At 31.7% G+C, this 19,598-nt stretch overlaps 1 protein-coding gene and 1 long non-coding RNA gene across 3 annotated transcripts in view; one reads left to right on the top strand and one right to left on the bottom strand.

Annotated features, from left to right (window-relative positions):
- Positions 1 to 19,598, bottom strand: part of LOC124359384 (hexokinase-1-like) — a 94,322-nt gene that overhangs the window by 10,291 nt on the left and 64,433 nt on the right. For both annotated transcript variants that reach the window (XM_046812078.1, XM_046812077.1), the window contains exons 3-7: positions 13,226 to 13,379; positions 10,524 to 10,742; positions 4,864 to 5,046; positions 2,853 to 2,989; positions 569 to 681 (exon numbers count right to left, since the gene is read on the bottom strand). In XM_046812078.1, coding sequence (XP_046668034.1) covers positions 569 to 681; positions 2,853 to 2,989; positions 4,864 to 5,046; positions 10,524 to 10,742; positions 13,226 to 13,379 — 806 coding nt within the window. The remainder of the gene's footprint in view (positions 1 to 568; positions 682 to 2,852; positions 2,990 to 4,863; positions 5,047 to 10,523; positions 10,743 to 13,225; positions 13,380 to 19,598) is intronic.
- On the top strand, positions 2,989 to 12,813 carry LOC124359385. The gene is made up of 3 exons (XR_006922146.1): positions 2,989 to 3,748; positions 4,827 to 5,093; positions 12,050 to 12,813. It is a non-coding gene; the product is annotated as an uncharacterized LOC124359385 (long non-coding RNA).

The following is a 19,598-nucleotide window of genomic DNA, read 5'->3' as shown; positions in this document are numbered from 1 at the left end:
GTTAGTCACTGGCGTTATTTTACAACCAAAACCGTTTTTAACGGTTATAATGATTTTTACCATTTCACATTAAACCAAATTTGACTAAATCAATTAATTGTGCTTTAGTCCTAAATTTAATTACTTCAACTTTGCGATCAATATTAGTACTTAGCAAAAAGCTTCAAAGAGCTAAAATCAAGAACTAAATATAAAAATTAGACCTAAAGACATAAAATTATTGGTAAAATTTTAATTTACTGTACTAGAACAAATTGTAGGAAATTAAAATCAATAAAACCTCATCCAATCAAGTCAAGTTTGGAAAATTATATAATGTCTACCCAATATTCACAACACAGTGTGTACTAACAATTAAGAACTTTGATGATCTAGTCATACTGTACGGACTAGTCATACAAGCAACAAGCACACAAAATCTGCCTCAGCTAATGTGTTAAACGATTGTCTAGCTATAATACATGTTCCCTGCTGAGTGATCTTGACTAGTCATAACAAGTAACACATACTGTGGTGTCTTCCGCAGTCAATGCATTAATCAATTTTTCACTTTCTTCATTTGACTTACGTAAAGGAGTTCTTGATCAGCGAGTGGTTATCCACTTGTCTGTCGTAATCTGTCTTGATGAAGTCAATGGCACCGTTGTCACCGAATGCTCCCCACTCTATATCAATTATGATCTGCAATTACAAAGTTTCATATTTAGACATATTTAACCCTTTGAGTGCCAACATCTGATTTTACCGGACGACAAAAGTTGGCCGAAAAGTGGCAACGTCCGACTTTACCAGACGACAAAAGTTGGCCGAAAAGTGCCAACGTCCGATTTTACCGGACGACAAAAGTTGGCCGAAAAGTGCCGACGTCCGATTTTACCGGACGTTCGGGAAAAAGTCACTAAAAATTGTAACCTTTAATATTTTTAAATAATATCATATTGAAATGTTTGTAAAGAATCGTTTTTTTCAAAATAAATTGTTATAGTACACTTCCGATCAAACTTTAAATTATGAAACTCACATATAAACATTTTTGGTTGCCATAGCTACCACAAACAATGTGACAATAGTTTCTTAAAAGTTGTATAACTTACTCATTATTGAAGATAATAATATACATTTTTCAAGATTTACAGACAATTGCATACACTTTCCAGTGATATGGACTAAGAAAAGGATATGAATTTTTTTGTCATAATAATTTGGTTAAAATATGAAATTAAAAAATATTTTTGAATTTATTTTAGGTAAGTCCATTTTTGGTATTCCTAAATTTAGTGTTATGGTAACTTTGTTATTTTATGTTAATTAAATAGAGTTTTCAGAGAAAAATAAAAAAAGAATCATGTTGATAGCTTATTAAATAATCTAACTGTGAATTTTTTACTAAAACCTTGCAAAATGCCTGAAAAAGGGCTGGCACTTTTAGGTACACCCACTAGAAAAATACCTGGCACTTTTCAGTATACCCACTCAAAAAATACTTGGCACTCAAAGGGTTAATAAATTAAAAAACTATATTTCATTTTATACTTTTTCTACAAATTGTGATAAATTACCAAAACTAAATTATACAAGCCAAATGTATATTATTTAAGTTGGAACAGTTTCAAAAATTATTAAATGCAATTAATCTAATCAAACATCCTATAATTTCAATTTATTTTTACTATAAGTATTAAAATGATAATCTATTGTGTCTTATCAAGAAACAAAACAAGACTGAAAGTAAAAAGAACATTAAATATTGTTAAAAAGTTTAAATTTTTTAATTCCAAAAAGGATTTAATTTAATTATATCAATGTGTTTGAACTGTATGTTTCTAAATTCTAAGAATATTTTGATTTTATAAAATCTATAATTAGATCAGAGTTTAATTTTTACTTTACAAAAATAAACAGCATTAAGAATGTAAATTTATACATAAATACAACATTAAATTAGCTTGATGAAATGGAGTGCAATTCATTTTCTTGGCCCCAGTCAAATTGGTTCATCCAATTCTCTTGGATCATGATCACACTTCTGTTGGTTAATGGGTTATGCTAGGTACTAGTAAGGATTCACCAGGAGCTCTACCATGATACCTGGTAGCGTTTAATACCGTACTACATTTGCGTCACTCTGTTACTGCTTGTTGAGGTTATGTATCAAATATTGTCTCTTCAGTAACAGTAACAATTGTGCATTCTCTCATGTTAAAAACTATTAGTGGTTTATTTTGTATTCTTATAATATTTTTCTTGTGAAAATTATTAGCTTACTGGTAATAAGTGCAGAACTTAATCACAGATAATATACATTTCAACCTTTCTATTAGTGCAGTGTCAGGAATATGACACTGTCAGAAACTTGATTCTTGGAATCTGGAGTTATGTTCATCTGAAGAGATCCAAACAAGTCGGTAATGAAGAAGCACTCAATTGTGCACCTGATAAGACAATGAGAATAAGTCCTTACCAAGATAACCTAATATTTTGTAGTATATATCATGTCAAAATGATGTAGAAAGTAACATTTGAGCTCCAGATTCCAGGAGTCAAGTCTGTGACATGTCAGATTCCAGAAATTCCAATAAGAAGATGGTGAGCTAGAGCAACAGTCATATTCATCAATGTTTTGATAATCAAACTCAAGCAATACCAGATATGAATGCTCAGGTATATGTCCCTCTAAAATATTGAACCAACATTTAAGTCCTTGTTTTTACTTGTGAAATAAGCAAAAATACTCATGTATATTTTCATTTGGATCAATTTTCCAAAATAAGCTTTTCAAAACCCATAAAAACACTGGTATAGATTTATGAAGAAATTCTGAAGGCTGTGTTGACAATGACTATCAGACTCACATCTCTCTCTCCGTGTCTCTCACATTCCCAGTGATGCACTCGCTCGGCTCGTTCCAGGTAACAGGCATTGCTTCCAGTCCCGATGATCATTCCTATCGTTGACCGATGATCTAACAGTGCTCCTTGCAACAGAGTCCCTGTGGGCAATCATCCCCAATCAGTTCTATTCAGTAATACACAGTAATGATAGTTCACCCCCACATTGATTTGTAGTAGAGGAGATTTGATACAGCAAATCTTCCACTTCATGTGAAACAAAGGACAAAAGATTTATTATTTACTGCTTCTTAACAGGTGAAATCCAAATTATTATGTTGAAATGCACCAGAACATGGTACATGACCTATCCACATGGCCTGTTGTATTATAAGGGAAACAGCATGTAACACACATTACAAGGTATTGTTAGATGCAGACGAACAAACTGTTTCAAGGCCAGCCAATTATATTAGCCTAATTCATTAGGACGTGGTACCTGATCATGTATATAAAGTTGTTTTCGAGTAATTAAAAATTTAGATGCCATTAGTTTCTTTGCAGATGTGACTTTCTTTTTTGGTATGTATTATTAAAGCCTATCACTCGAAAATTTCTTTTCTGATTGACTGTCTGTCTATTTGTCCACAGCACATATCAAGAATAAAAGAAACTAACTATTGATTTGAAATTTTGCATGCAACCTCAGCGAAGCCTGTTACGTGACGCATAGTGCAGCATACTCCTACCTAGACCTTGTACTCGTATAAAAGTACATTCTAACTGATGAGCTTGCTGACCACACAATCATTCCCCTAAACTACGTATATACAGAGTCTCTTCTAAAAATGAAATGAAAAGAGATGCACTACAAGCACAAAAGATGTTTTGTAACTACTGTGCTGTATAATGGTCTCAAGGTAAATATTATCCTAACTAATGCTTGTAGACAAGTTACTTAACTTACAAAGTAAACAATTCCCAGAGCCTTAAATGGATTAGTACTCCCCATATTACCATATTGCTCATGCACAGAGTGTAATAAGTCTGCAGATGTACATGTAATACAAAAAACTGACATGTTTAGTGTTAAAAGATAATAAAGCAAATATGTATTTACGTCAATTAAAAAAACTATTTAACCATTTAAACTAATGATAAACAATTAATTTTGTTTAGCACTCATATATGTATAACAAGTGACTTAAAAATAATTTTGATGAGATAGATGTTTTATTTATTCTGCCCAAAATTTATTTATATGTATCTGAAGAATATAAAAACTTATGTCATTTTTTAATAAAGGAGCCAATTAAAAAAAAACCATTAAATCCTCTTGTTGAAGTCAGTATGTATTTGTTTAAGTTTAATAGTATTTTTTCACCTAACATCTGATTAATTTTTACAATTTACAATGATAGCACGTATAGTTTATGGAGGTTATGAAAACTATATCTCTCTCATTAAGACCCTAAAGTATAATAAAATGAAAAATACATCAGAACACATTTTTTCTATAAGAATTATACTATATTAAACAGTGGTTAACCATGTAATGTACAAATTGAAATAATCAGGTTTTTGTTTAAAGCTAACACTTTTTATGTTTTTTTTCTATTTTCCCATATGATTAAACTATTTAATAAAGCACCTGATTTATGAAAAAAAACTCCCATCGTAATTCTAAAAGATGAAAGAAAGTAAGAAATAAATCACACAAAAAGTCAAAACAGAACAAATATAGTTTTAATGTAAAATTGATTTAAATGAAAATTTATATTAAATATTAAATTTAGTTCTAACCTTATTTCTAAATTTATGCTAAAAATGTATATTTTCAAGTTTACATTACATTTAAATTATTCTAAAATCAAATTTCAAAATACCATTAAATAGTTATAGTTTATTGTTTCTGATTACAAAAGTAAATGCATCTTTAATCCAATATTTTTAATACTATATTTGTTATGAATTAATGGTATTGTATTGCCTAATTAGATACTGATAATGAAGAAAGGGTAATTAATTGAATTACCAGTGGTGTCATTCAGCACTGCCATAACTTCAATGTGTGTGTCCCCTCGCCTCTCCAGCGCCTCTCGCAGCAGTTGCACAGCATCCTCTCCTTCTACTCCTGACGCCTTAAATGACTTAGTCCACGTCACTAGCAGGCCCGACGACAGGCTGCGCTGGTGCATGGGGAATGAAAATGTAAAACCTTCAACAAAGATCAAGACAATTAGTAACAAAATAAAAAACAGAAAAGTAAGTAGGCCTACATTAAAAAAATAATATATCCAAGAATCATATGGTTATAATATCCAAGCACTATTACTTCAAATATATTTTTAAATTGATCAAGTACGAAAATTATTTAATGCAACAAAAACAAAGTTTATCCTCTTCCCGCATAGCGGCACCATACGGTGCCACATGTTTTAGTTATCATTATATCTAGGTTTTACACAAAAAAGTCTCCTTAAATGCATGGTGGCATCAGTTGGTGCCACTAGAACAGTTTTACAAACAATCAGCTGACTAAAAGTCTGCTTTTAGATCTTACTTTTTTTTTTGCCTCCATGGAAACACTGTTTACCATATTGTTGGAAGTTGTCAAGTTTTAACTGATGTTTATGACTCTTGGATGGTGTCTATAGGTAAGTAAAAAAATACTTTTCTTATGTAATGGAATGTGTAGTTTAAGATTTTATAAGTTACTTGAACTGTTTGAAATTAGTTTGGTATGTATAAGCTAAAATGTAAGTGGCACCATATGGTGCCACTATGCATTAGGGATGTCTTTTCTTTTGAGGTTATGTTTTAAAACTTTCTCGTTTTTTGTAAAAACACTATTTTTAACTGATTTTTATACTCCTAAATCGTTTATTTTGTTAAAATTAGTGGTTAGTTTATTATAACCATACTAATTGGCTAAAAAAAACTTGGCAACAAAAAAATGCCTCCGCTACTTCAACCTGCCTTATAGACTTTTTATTAGCTGATGTGTGAATTGACTATGTATTTTTTAATTTACTCCAATTCATAAAAAATACAGCAAACAATTTGTAAAAAATTCTTATCTTCATTCAAAATCCTAACATTCTAATTAGAAACTTTCATATGCCTAATGTTTCATTGTTTCAAAATTTCTGTTTGGTTAAGCCATTGTTTATTTTAACATTTCCTTACTGTGGTTGCATTTTTTTATATCTTATAGCCTTTCTTATATACGATTTGTTTTTCAGTGTGTTTCAAAATGGATAGAAGAGTGCGAGACGAGGATATTGCTTTATTACTCGAAGCAGCTGCGAGCGAACTTGAAATACCATCTGACTCCGAATTGAGTTATATTGGAAGTGGAGATGAAGATGATGACGGGATGACTGACAAAGAAAGAGTGGAGCTTGCAGAGTTCTTATCTGAGTAAGCAGGTATTCTTGAAAACACTGAAGATGCAGGTAGGCCAGATTACAATGAACTTTGATTTGTTTGGAGTAGCAGAGAAGCAACCAGAACCAGAGAGGCCTGATGGTTTTGAAAGTGAAAAAAGTGTAGGCTTACTAATAAATTTAGAGTCAACTACTGGTAGCCCTATACCTAAGTACTTCGTCAAGGCTGTCACATTCAACTACCAGTAGGCCTACCCCTAAGTTACAAAGTAATGATCACTTGTACTGTTTTGGAAGAAAACAGAATATTAGATAATACCATACAAAAAACTAAGGCAGTGTCAAACAAAGCTTGTGGTCGCTTAGCCAAGGAAAGAGGCCTAAGTAAAAAAGAAAAGGTTAAAAACGAATACGTTCAAAAATAAGAAACTTCCATTTTTTGGACCATCCATTGAGTGGGAGGCTGGAAAGGACAATGAGTTCACCTACAAACATCCTCCTTTCAAAGGTCAGGTTTCTGTCAACATTGATGGGGAATCGTCCATTGACTTTTTTAGTAAACTGTTTCCTGACTCATTGTTTGATCTAATTTTAAATGAAACAATTAGATATGCTTTTCAAACAAGGAAAGATGAACTTTAAGCTGTCAATGCAAGAACTCAAAACCTTTTTTGGTATCAATATTATGATGACGTATATCCGATATCCAGAAAGCAGGATGTACTGGTCATCCATCTCAGGTCTACGAATGGAGTTTATTGCTAACACAATGTCCTGTAACCGTTTTGAAGAAATAAAAAAGATATCTTCATTTTTCCAACAATGATGATGAAGAAACTTTAAAAAATGACAAATTTTGGAAAATTAGGCCCTGTGGTAGAAAAGTTACACACAACGTTCCATAGTGCTAAATCTGTAGATGAAAACCAATCCATTGAATGAAATGGTTATTCCTTTTAAGGGGCGCAGCCACTTGAAACAATACATAAAAAACAAGCCCAAAAAATGGGGGTTTAAAGTTTGGGTACGTTTCCAGTTCCACAGGCTATGTGAATTGTTTTGAGTTGTATTCAGGCAAAGAAAACTTACCAAGAACATATTTAGGCCCAGTTGGAGATATGGTACTGCGTCTTTGTCATGACATTCAAAACTTTAACATTAAACTTTTTATGGATAATTTTTTTGTTTCAATTCCTCTTGTTAGAGAACTGAAGACACAAGAAATATTTGTTATTGGCACAGTCAGGCTTGACAGGATCCCAAATGAAGCAAAACAGTGCTTAGTAGCTCCAGAACTACTTAGTAGAGGTCAAATGTCGATTGTCACATCATCAGACAATGTTACTCTTTTGAGATGGATGGACACAAAAAGCAGTTCACACAATTTCCACATATGCTGGGTCTCAACCAGAAGACACAGTAAGTCGTTGGGATAGGTCGAAGAAAGATACCATTGAAGTAAGTCGTCCTTATGCAATTCAACAATATAATATGTTCATGGGCGGAGTTGATCTTGTAGATCGGATGATTGCACACTACCCCCATGGGTTCAAGAACAAGAAAGTGGTATTTAAGAATAGTCTTTCATTTCATAAATATTACAATTGTGAATGCTTGGCTCTTGTTCAAGGTCAGGACCAAACAACCTACTTATCCACTTTTGAAATTTAAAGCTGCCATAGCCACATCCCTAATGGCTCAAGCCTTCGCTTTCCAAAAAACGGGGAAGACCTTCAACTGACTGTCAAGAACCGGTGAAGAAGAAACAAGCTCCACCTAAGATGGCTGTTGAGGTTCGGTATGATGGGAGTTGGCCACTACCCGAAAAAAATTGATACCGTTCATCCGCCAAGATGTCACGACAGAAGCTGCAAAAGCCGAACCACGATTTTTTATGTGGAAAATGCGATGAACCAGTGTGTCCCACATGCATGGAAAAATTCCACAGAAAGTGAAGATGATTGAGTATTGCTTGTAATACAAAAATAAATGCAATTTTAACCTCAAAAATTGTTTTAATTAAAACTTTAACCTAATTACTTCAATTATTGTTATACTATGTGGCACCGCACGGTGCCAGTTTTCACAGGTCCCACAAGGCAGGTGGCACCATTTGGTGCCAGATAAAAATAATAGTTGTAATGAAATATTTTTTTGAAAAAAATATTTGTTTTATAACTAGAAAACATGTAATTAAAAAATTATTACCATTAGGATTTTTTTTGGAGCCCTAGAGAAATTCATGCGTGAAGAGGTTAAAGTATCAAACAGAACAGAAACTGAGGTATATGTATCAGAAAATTATCTAGAAGGGAGCAACAGCAGAAATATGCTGTGGCATGATATTAGTGCAGTAAGCTGTATTTACTATGCAAACTAATAATTCAGAAAAAAATAATAATCAAGCTATGGTGACCATGAGGATGATTGGAACAACGAGCTTAGGCTTAAATGTCAAGGAAGAGATATGCAAAATCTAGGAACTAACTGACCTCATCCTGAAGTAAATACTAAGCATTATTTGAGATCAATACTGTAGAAAAATTAAAGAAAAATTTTTATTTTGGTTTAAGAAAACATTCCAAATATTATATTTGCTTGATAACGTACTAATACAGTGTGGTTTGAAAGTGATCCAACCCTTAGTCCCACTTAACACTCTCTTATATCATCTGAAACGAAAATTAACAAGAATGTTAATACCAGACCACCTAATACTGTCTGATTGTTTTATGGTAATCCTAACTAATACATGTATTATAAATGCGGAAGTGAGTTTGTTTATTATGCTTGTAAACTATTCTACCGATCATAATGAAATTTTGCATAGACATCCTTAGTGACCCTTGTTAACATATAGTCCTATTCTTATTTCTAAAACCCCTCAGGTCTAATCCCCACTGGTCTCTAAAGAAGAGAAAAATCCCGTCTTAGTCTTTAAAGTTGCATTACAGCAAACAAATATTAATTGCAAGAGTCTGTTGAATGTAATAAAATGGTCTATGTAAGCATTGTTTTATGACAGCAAAACCAAATTGATGTTTAATTAATTTAACCACTATTTTAAATTTGTTCACATTTATAGTTAGAGTAAGCTTAATAATAACAACACTTCTTATTTAAACCTTTCCTGCAACCACTATTGAGCACAGAGTAATAAAACACCCAGATAAGAAAATCAAAAGTTTTACTAAAAATATAATTTTAACTGTACATTTTATAAAATATTATGGACCTAGTGTTTGGCCTGTACTGTAATGCAGATATCAAAGACAAAGTTACTACCTATCTAACATTTACTATATGTTTCAAGACTATTATAGCATCAATCTTAGTGTCTTTTGACAGACGTAGGTCTCTAGACCTGTGTATATATATATATTTTTTTTTTTCTTGATTGGGGAAACTAGGCAATACAAGACACAACAAATACTATAACCATAAATTACAATGGCCATAAATAAACATTTTTTGACATATCAGCATACTCAACTTTGGCATCGGAAATATAATTAACTCGAACAAGTAGTGCTCATACACGTACAAAGCCCAAGGAAGTTGTGCGTGAATCCATGGGTAACTGCTTGTGTTAATATAAAATATAAGATGATTGAAGCACACAATTGTGTAACAGTAACTGTAAGAATGGAATGATACATGACATCCATGAGGACAGCTGGCACTTGACGGCACCTGTGATAGGCATTGTGGATGTTGAAAGGTCTAGTGAATAAAAATTTAAACTTTTTGAACAATTTGAATCATTTGTCTACATAATAGATGATTCAATTATGCTCCTGCTTGAATGAAAATGCAATGTGTGATTTTATAAACCCATTCTGTACATTTTGAGTAAAATGAGTGGGATTGAGAGAAATTTTCCATGTTCTCTGATAAAAGCAATGTTCCATGTTATATTTGAAGACCATTAATCAAACAAGTTTTCCTAATATTGTATGATATCTGCTGCATGATGTCACACGATGTAGGGCTGAATTCAATTACTTTAGTAAATATCTTGCGAACATATCTTTAATGAGATTCTATCAGCACCTAATAAATTTTAATCATATACCATTATATGTATTCTACTGCTAAGTCTAGAACCAAATTAATCATTATTTTACCAAAATTTGATTAAATTTTGATTTAAAATGTTGTATTTATAGAAAAATGTTATAAATGTACATAAATTATTGAAATACAATTTAAATGGATATCTTCCGATTCTTCTCATTAGGACTAAATCCAGTTTGTGCCTAATTGCAAACTCCGTGCTTATATAGACAGCACTTAGAGTACTCACCTAGAGGGAGTTTCTGATCGGCTAGTTTGTGTTCATGCACGAAGGAGGAGAGACAGGCTGCGAGGAAGTCAAACAGCTTGATACCACAGCCGAGCCGTAATTCGTCAGCAATGTGGTAATGTTTCACTTGCTCCTTGACTATACGACCTTTGCTCAACACTATGTGTAATACTCGGAAGTTGGTGCCTCCCAGGTCCAGGGCCAGGAACTGTCCTTCCTCTGCAACATTGGTTTCTGTTAGATACTCAATACTGAATAACGAGTTCTACAGTTAAAAATATAATACAAACAATATGAATTCTAGGACATTACCTGATCACTTTTCCAAGTAATTGTGATCAGAGGGTACAAAATAAGCAAACAACAAAACATTCAGCCTACTTCAACAAAAACCGACATTATACTCAGTCGACGCTGTGGTGGTAAATCAAACTTAACAACTTCTTTTCTAATTAAGATAAATAATTAGAACATAGCGTTTGAGAAAAAAAATTATCAAAAAGGGTATAACACAAAAATACCTCCACCTATTATAGAATAAATTAGATTAAAAAGAATTAGTACAAAATAAATCAACAATCTCTATATAAACAATCTAAAACAGTTTTGAAATTTAACATAAAGTTTTTAGTGATTTAAAAATAGAGTTTTATATTAGCACAAATCTTTCTTCATAAGTTGTTAAAGAAATGTGGTCCCAAAAAATATAAGATCTTTTAAATATTTCTTTATTAACTTTTGGAGCTCTAAAAAAATGATTACTTGCCTTTCTTGTACTATAAAATAAATTTTAAGTTCCAGTGTTACCACTGGAAATGTAAAAGATTCTTAAAAGTTTAAAAACAAACAAATTCTGTATTGGCAATGTTCTGTATGGGCAATATAAACAGAAGGAAAGAGATTTAATTTTTAAATTTATGTAATATAACTCTTATATAATATTTTTGAGCTGTTCTCAGTCTATTAATGTGAATTTTAAAAGTACTCCTCCCAAAACACTATAATATATTGCAAACGTGAATGGATTAATGCAAAATATAACGTTCTGGATAAATTTTTATCACAATAATTTCACAAATAATAAAATTTTCTTCTGGACTATCTAATTAAAACTGTTTTGTAAATTAAAAAGGTGTTTTGTACAGGTTAGTTTTTCATCCACTGTCACTCCTAAATACTTAAAAACTTGTTCTATTTGTTCACAACAACCATTATTATGTAAGCAATTAAAATTTAGAAAACTATAGGAGAATTAAAGTTAAAATTATTAAAAAGCAAAATATTAATGTATTTGGTCTTACTAACATTGACTTGCATTCTATTTAAATTACACCATTTATTTACTCATAGTTACAAGATTAGTATTAATTGAAATCCAAATAAAATGTATGCTAGAATGTGAGTAGAATAAGCCTATATCATCAGAGATAGCTTGAGTGAGTCTGTGAAATTGTTTTAATAAAAGCTTATTTAAAAAAATAAGAAAAAGTGTACAGAAGTCACTGAGGCCTGCAGGACTCTTACAGTTACAGGAAAGGGAGAGCTGAGACAATTCCTGATCCTCACACCACCTGCTCCCTGTCTTCAAGAAAACTGCTGAACCAATCAAACACAACACCTTGAACACTAACTTTAAAAAATATATTGTGGTTTATTAGATCGAAGACTTTTTTGTAATCTATGAAAAGTGGAGAAACTTTTCTGGAGTGGTTAAAGCTATTATATATGTTATTTGTAAATATATAATAGTAATAGTGCGTTTTCTGTCAATTTCCCCTTTTGAAAGCCAAAAGTTTTCTCATTCCAACTGAAACTGAGTTCTCACATAGTTTTTGTTGTTGTTGCTATCTTACAAACCACTGTGGCACTCAATATTTCATGTGTTTTGTATACCATTTAAGAATTGAAAATGTCAAATACAATATTGTTATGTGAATATTGATTCCACATGCTGCACACACAAAGTCATAGATTCTAGATGCTGCACTAAGAGGAAGATAACTGGAGCTAAACTCAAGATTCACATTCAATCGACCCTTCCCACCATAGTTACGTTATATGAATACTGTTATGGTTTTACATCTTTCTTATAAAAATAAAATTTACAAAAAATGAATGTGAATATAGCATATATACCCAGCAATTAAATAGAATAAAGTGTTGTCCCAAACACAAAGTGCATAATTTAAAAATGATCATGTACCCGTATTTCAGGACTTAACTAAAACTATCTGAATAAGCTAGCCATTTGATGTAATGACTTTTTTTTAGTATAAATACACAAGTAAACGTATCCATGGCTACAACTGTTGCTCTTGAAAAAGTTTATAGTGTCAATTTTGTTTAACCCTACTAAAAGATTGATAGGTACTATTTCACATGTGGAGGGGGGGCAGTGAAATTTGCATCACTGGTCATGAACATTTAGGAATAGAAACAAAACTTAGATTAACTAGATGTTAATCAAACTTTTTAAATTTCCTTTTGAGGTGTTATAAAGTACTGTAACTGAAAAATTACTCCTTTCCAATAATGAAATCTATTGGTGCTGTAATATCACCTACTAGATAAGCATCATACACAATAGTGTTGATAATTCACATATTTATGTGAATGTTGTTCTTGCTTTACAAACTTAAGTAAAACTATGGAAATAAATAAACAAGAGAACTTTTAGCCTCAAAAGTACAATATGGAAGTACCTGTGCCATCTGGAAGCTCAGGTATGTATGTGTTCTCCATGAGCAAAGAGGATGGCTGGTCTCTCATCCCCAGATCCATTTCCTTCACAAATACGTCTCCAATCTTGAGCACAGTTGGCCCATCCAAACAGATCCCTTTCAGCTTTTGTTGGATCTGCAACAAGTCAAAATCTACATTAATTGTGTGGAACTTTACATAGCATGATTTGGACATATTTAATTATTGGACACTCAGTTTGGCTTAGTGTAATAACTCAACTGCTCAAGGCCTATGCATCAGAATAATTGCAAAGAAAAGTATTGCCGATGAGAATTACCATCTTCTCACATAATTTTCACCAAATACTTCAACAATGTTGCCCAAATTTGCCAAAATCTATGGAATTCCTGGGTTATACTTTATTGGTGGCATTATTCCAAGACTTTGTCAAAGAGAGATTCGGCCTTGTTATACTGATCTCAAGTCACACTGAAATCATGTCCATTAGTTCTCTGGACAATAATTAATTATCCTTTCACAATATTTTAAATAAAAACATTTCACTGGATAACTACAATCACTTAATAACTGTATACAATTTCATGTTTCATTCCATTTGGCACAAATAATATTAAAACATATTATAGATTGTAATTAATTAATGTTCTTCTATTCATCCTCAAACAATGCTACCGAAGATTTTTTTAATGATAATTGCTTTCATGTATTGAAACCTAACTACTACATTTTTACCTGACGTTTTATCAAACCTCTGGCCCTGAGAACCAATAAGTTACCATATTTTGTAATTAACTGATTACCTGTCAGTAATCCAATAATGAACACACAAAATACAAAACAAATGAACAAACACTATGACCAATGATGACAAGGAATATAATATACTTTTTCTAACTGTAATGGAAAAGTTTCTCCCCTTGTGACACTGTTGGCTGAGTTTTTCACAATGCCTCACTCACTAGTTGATGATGAAATCCAATTTCTGTCTGACTGAACGGTAACGTGTTGACCTAGAGGATTAAAATTTGGTATGAAGGTCTACCTCTACATCAGTATTGAAAATGGTAAACAACATCCATTGGGAGTTCCGATTTCTGTCTATCAAGGGAGTCACTCTGATTATATTTTGGGTAACCATGTTGACAACAACAAAAATGAAAAGAATTAAACAAAATGAAAAATGCATTAATTAACTTTCAAAAGGCACACATATATTTTTGTCCTACAACAGGCTCACAGGCGTCTACTGGACTCCATTTTAAACACACGCTTAAAAATATAAATAAACTGCATTTATATAAATTTTGTTTGTTTCCTTAGACTATTAGTGTGTGCAACTTATAATATATTGTTTAAAAACAATAAATATAACAATTATAAATTTGTTCTCGCAAAATACTGTAATTTTGACAAAATAAGAAAACTTTGAAAATAGCCATGTTTATGAGTTTTTAAAGGTTTTATACGCAAAACTATACAGCAGCTAATACTTTAATATATGTAGAAAATAAGTATGAATATGTTTATCTTACACAAAATCACAAACATAGGCAAAAAGTGACCATAAAAATAAAGGCTACATAATTCAATACACTAGTTTTATAATGTTGCATAATTTTTTTGATTGATTATTGATTTAAAATTGTCCTTAGTCAATTAGGAAAATGGTGTAAATTATTTTACAAATAAACACAAAAGTTACATTACAACCATTACAATAAAATATAGACAATAAGGAAAAATACAACTTTAAATGGTTCACAGGGATCCACTGGACCCCAAGAGAAATAAAGTTGTTTATTACTCAGCTGACAGCTGGAATATAAGGCGGCCAGTGGTGAGGCTTGAAATCTCGTGGTGCCAACAAAAATTAAATGGGTACAAAAAATTTCATCGACAAACTTAAACTGAGAAATTTGAAAAAGATATTTATGTGGACCCCAGTATGCTCTCTGAAGGTTAAAGAGATGGAGTTAGGGCTCACCAACCTCATATCGTATAGAGAAAATAAACAATAATTGAATACAAAGTAAAATTTTAACATAAACTTATAATGAAATGTAAACTAAATATAAAGTTAATTGAGAAACACAATAATATAATTCTTAGTGAAAGATAAATAAATATTAATCACGGAATAAACAAATAAGTAATCAAAAAGAGTAAATTGGGAAATTAATTCAGATGAAATTTTTATATTATCAACACTTCAGATAGAGTAACTTATTCGGATCAGCTGGTTTTATATGATGGATTAACTGATGAAAAATGGGAAGGATGGATCACAGATATCTTGAATAGCAATTTGAAAATTTCAAGTATAGTCACATAACACACTAATACTCACAAACTATTTTATTGATTCGAAATTAACTTTAGAATACATAGTTTTGAAATTTGTATAAAGTGCTATAATATGCAATAGGTAGAAGAGTATAATACCATATAAGCGTTTGCATATGCCTAGGTAATAGCTTTAAAAGAAAAGAAATACCTTCTGCCAATTGAAATTCGATAGATGTTTCTCACTGGATAATGCAGTTTTTATATAATCATGCAAATAAAAGTGAACTCTGGTTTTGTCTACCTGTGTAAAGAAAATGTACAAGGAAACATTAAAAATGTTATATTAAATGTATTGATTAATTAATTAAAGATTTTGCTCTAAAAACTTTTTTATATTTATATATTTTAAATTAGCCAGTGTGATGGCTGAGCGTTTAATGGAGTCTCTCTCATCAGTTGACGATGAAATCAGATTTCTACCTTTGTGTATTTCATTTTTATGCATGATAACTTTGTGAAACATTACTTCTATATCGAAATTGAAAATGACAAATATTGGTCCACTGGAAATTGCCAGGATTTTGTTGACTATGGAGTGAATGAGAAACCTCCCATGCTGACAAGAAGTCTGGCATGCATTTGACTTTGTAGTATTTTCATCACAATCAGTAGAGCATGTGTCAATGTAATAGATTAATCATGAAGACAAAAAGCTTTAATATTAGGAAAAAATTTAAGATAAAATAATTAATAGCCAAATATCAGGTAAAAATAAACACAAAAAGTATGTACCGTTAAGCAATGGAAGAGGAATTTTTAGCCCCACCCCGAAATTTTGAAAGAGAAACATTAAAATTGCACCTTGTAAGTGTTGGTTGTACTTCCTAAACCGATCACTGTCTCAGCCCTCTCAAAAATAATTTTTTATATACCCCACTGGCTTAAATTGAATTCTATTTTGTATGATGAGCACATCTGAATATTTAACGTAATATTTTGTAAACAAAGACAAAACATACAAAATTGTTGATGCAAGAGAATTTGTTTTTTTATCAGAACACACTAAATTTAATTCTAAGTAAGAACATTTCTAGTAGATAGTTGTATTTATAATGCTAAATTAATTCAAACATTCCAAAGAATGATATATGAAATTAAATAGAAATGTTTCAACAGATTTGCTGTATCACAGTTGATAACGTTTTGAGATGTGTGACGCAACTGATGTGCTATGTTTGCATATTACTAGCAATTACACCGTTATTTATTGCCAGTTAAAGTGTCAGTGATCCTTTCAGCTGATAATATGATTTATAAGATGATTTCAACTATTTGTGGACTGATTGAAAGCGTCTGACCAAGAGTGCGGTATTTACAAGTCCATTACAGAGTTACAAATTATGTAATGATTTTCTGATTACAATTAAGTTACATAATAATATTTTGAATGCATTGAAACAACAATTTTTAAACTCATTAAACTGTTTTACTTTATTTAAAAAACTTTATATATCTATTTAACTTATGAAGCAGTAATAATGACATCATAATTCGAAAGGTAAGTGCAAGTTTGCACTGTATAAGAACACAATCTAGGGTTTTGAGAAATTGATAGAGAAACTTCTATTATGAAAAGAACCAACCAACAACCACGGAACATTTTTTGGTGGGAGAAAAAATAGGAAGGTAATCATAGGTTAAAAAATAGGTTAAAAATATCAAATAATACACTTCACATGTTATGCTTTTTAACTTAAAAACAACGGAATCTTTGTGTTCTTGAGTTTAGTCTACTGCCACCCATTGTTGGATGGAAAAAGAACAAACAGAAGTATGGAGCAATCAATGATCTCAATGGCGTAAAACTTTGTTTGTTTTTTGAAAAATACAAAAAGCATGAAAAAATAAAGAATGAGAAAGAAAGAAGCTCAAAATCTTTGAAGTGCTACTGGGGTTTCAGTGGAGACATTTTTATCAAATCAAGCAAGATACAATACAAGACATGACTTTGGCCCAATACATACCAGTCCATTTTTGTGACTTAATGAGCCCCTATCATATATATATATATATATATATATACAGGGTGATTCAAAACTAAACGGCAATCTCTCGGGAGCTTATTCTATAGCTAAAAACAAGTAAAAAAGTTCATATAACCATATGCCCGGAAACGCTTCGTTAGCGAGTTACGCCTAGCGAAAGATTTCGCCCGGATTTCAGAACCCTTGGTGAAGTCAGGCCGTATAAAAATGGTAAAGGTAGTTACAAAGATACAAATACGATTGTTTTTTATGTTTTTATATCTGACAAATTTATTAAAATTCGTCCCAGAGCTGTAAATGCAATACTTTCAGAGATATCTTACGTAAAACACAAGAATTTGTGCAAAGAAATAACACATTTTTGTGTTTAACAATAAGATTACTTCCATAAATGTTAAATAAAGGTCATTTTTTTCTTAAACAGATTTGTAGAACATTTAATTCTGAAAAGATTCATGTGAATTACTTAGGAAAAAAATTAATAATAGGTATTGAAATTTAGCTTTATTTAAAAATAAAACAGACGCACAAAAATGCATATTCTTATCTGCATAAAATATTAACTAATGTTTAGGTTGTGAGTAACAGCTGATCATTTATTCTAGACTGAACATTAACATAAAATGTATTTACCTTTATAAAACTGTAATAATCACCTATATTAGTTGCTCAAAGTGTCCTCCGTTGTTAGCAATGCACGTTTTCGCACGACGAATCCACTCTTTTCTAGCGCGTTTCATAACGTTTGGAGCATTCTTGATAGTTTCTGCCGCCTCTGTAATGCGATTACGTAACTCCTCTATGGTGTTAATCCGTTTTGAATAAACAATTGACTTCATCCAACCCCATAAGAAAAAGTCTGCTGGCGTGAGGTCAGGAGAACGTGGTGGCCATTTTACTGGTCCATTTCGACCAATCCATTGTCTACCGTATGTATCATTTAAATAGTTTTTCACATCATTAGAAAAATGTGGAGGTGCTCCGTCGTGCATAAACCATGCATTTATTCTGTTTTGAACAGGAATATCTTCCAAGAGGGTAGGCAGGTTTGTTCTTAAAAAATTTAAGTACGATACTCCATTAAGTCGATTAGGGAGGAAAAATGGACCAATCAAATTATCACCCAGAACACCAAGCCATACATTGACTGAAAATGTATGTTGAAAATGCCTCGTCGCAGTTTCATGTGGGTTGTCGTACGCCCAAGTATGGGTATTACGAAAATTTACAATTCCATTTCTAGTAAAACAGGATTCATCAGTAACGAGAATACGCCGAAGAAAATACTGATGTCGTAAACAATTTCTTCTTAACCAGCGGCAGAACATCTTCCGTTTATTAAGATCTTGCGGTAATAAGTCTTGAACACGTGTTATATGGAATGGGTACAACTGTGCTTCATGAAGTGTCCGCCATACGCTTGACTGGCAAATATTTAACTGACGTGATAATCGTCTGGTGCTTGTGGTTGGTGATAATTCTACAGCATTTATTATTGCTTGTTCATTATTATAGTTCCTTGCGCTACGTTGACGACCAGTATCTATTCGCTTCGGTTTAAAGCTACCAGTTTCTCTAAGTCGTCTCTCCACAGCTTCAAATGTTTTGCGATCAGGTGTTCTTCGATGTGGAAAAGTATCACGATATTCCTGAACTGCAGCTAAACCATTCTTGTTAACTTTGCCGTAAATCAGTATCATGTCCGTATACTCTTCAAACGAATACATACCATTTACATTATCTGCCATTATTTACTAAGATAATTACATACACTTTTATAAAAATATTTAATAAAATATTTTAAAAATAAATATTTAATAAAATATTTTAAAAATAAATATTTAATAAAATATTTTATACACTTGTATAAAATATTTCCAAATAATCACAGGATCTCACAAAATACAATCTCCACACGCCACAATACAAAAACCTCCATAAAGGTTATTCAAATATTACTTCATGAACTTAATTGTTGATCAGCTGATATTGCCAACCTTTGCAAAGAAAATATGACGATAAAAAGTGTTGAATAAATGAT

Source organism: Homalodisca vitripennis, chromosome 4 (assembly GCF_021130785.1).
Source record: "Homalodisca vitripennis isolate AUS2020 chromosome 4, UT_GWSS_2.1, whole genome shotgun sequence".
In the NCBI taxonomy this organism is placed as follows: Eukaryota; Metazoa; Arthropoda; class Insecta; order Hemiptera; family Cicadellidae; genus Homalodisca; species Homalodisca vitripennis.
Note: the sequence above shows the minus strand (reverse complement) of the source record. Positions and strands in the feature narration are given on the sequence as shown.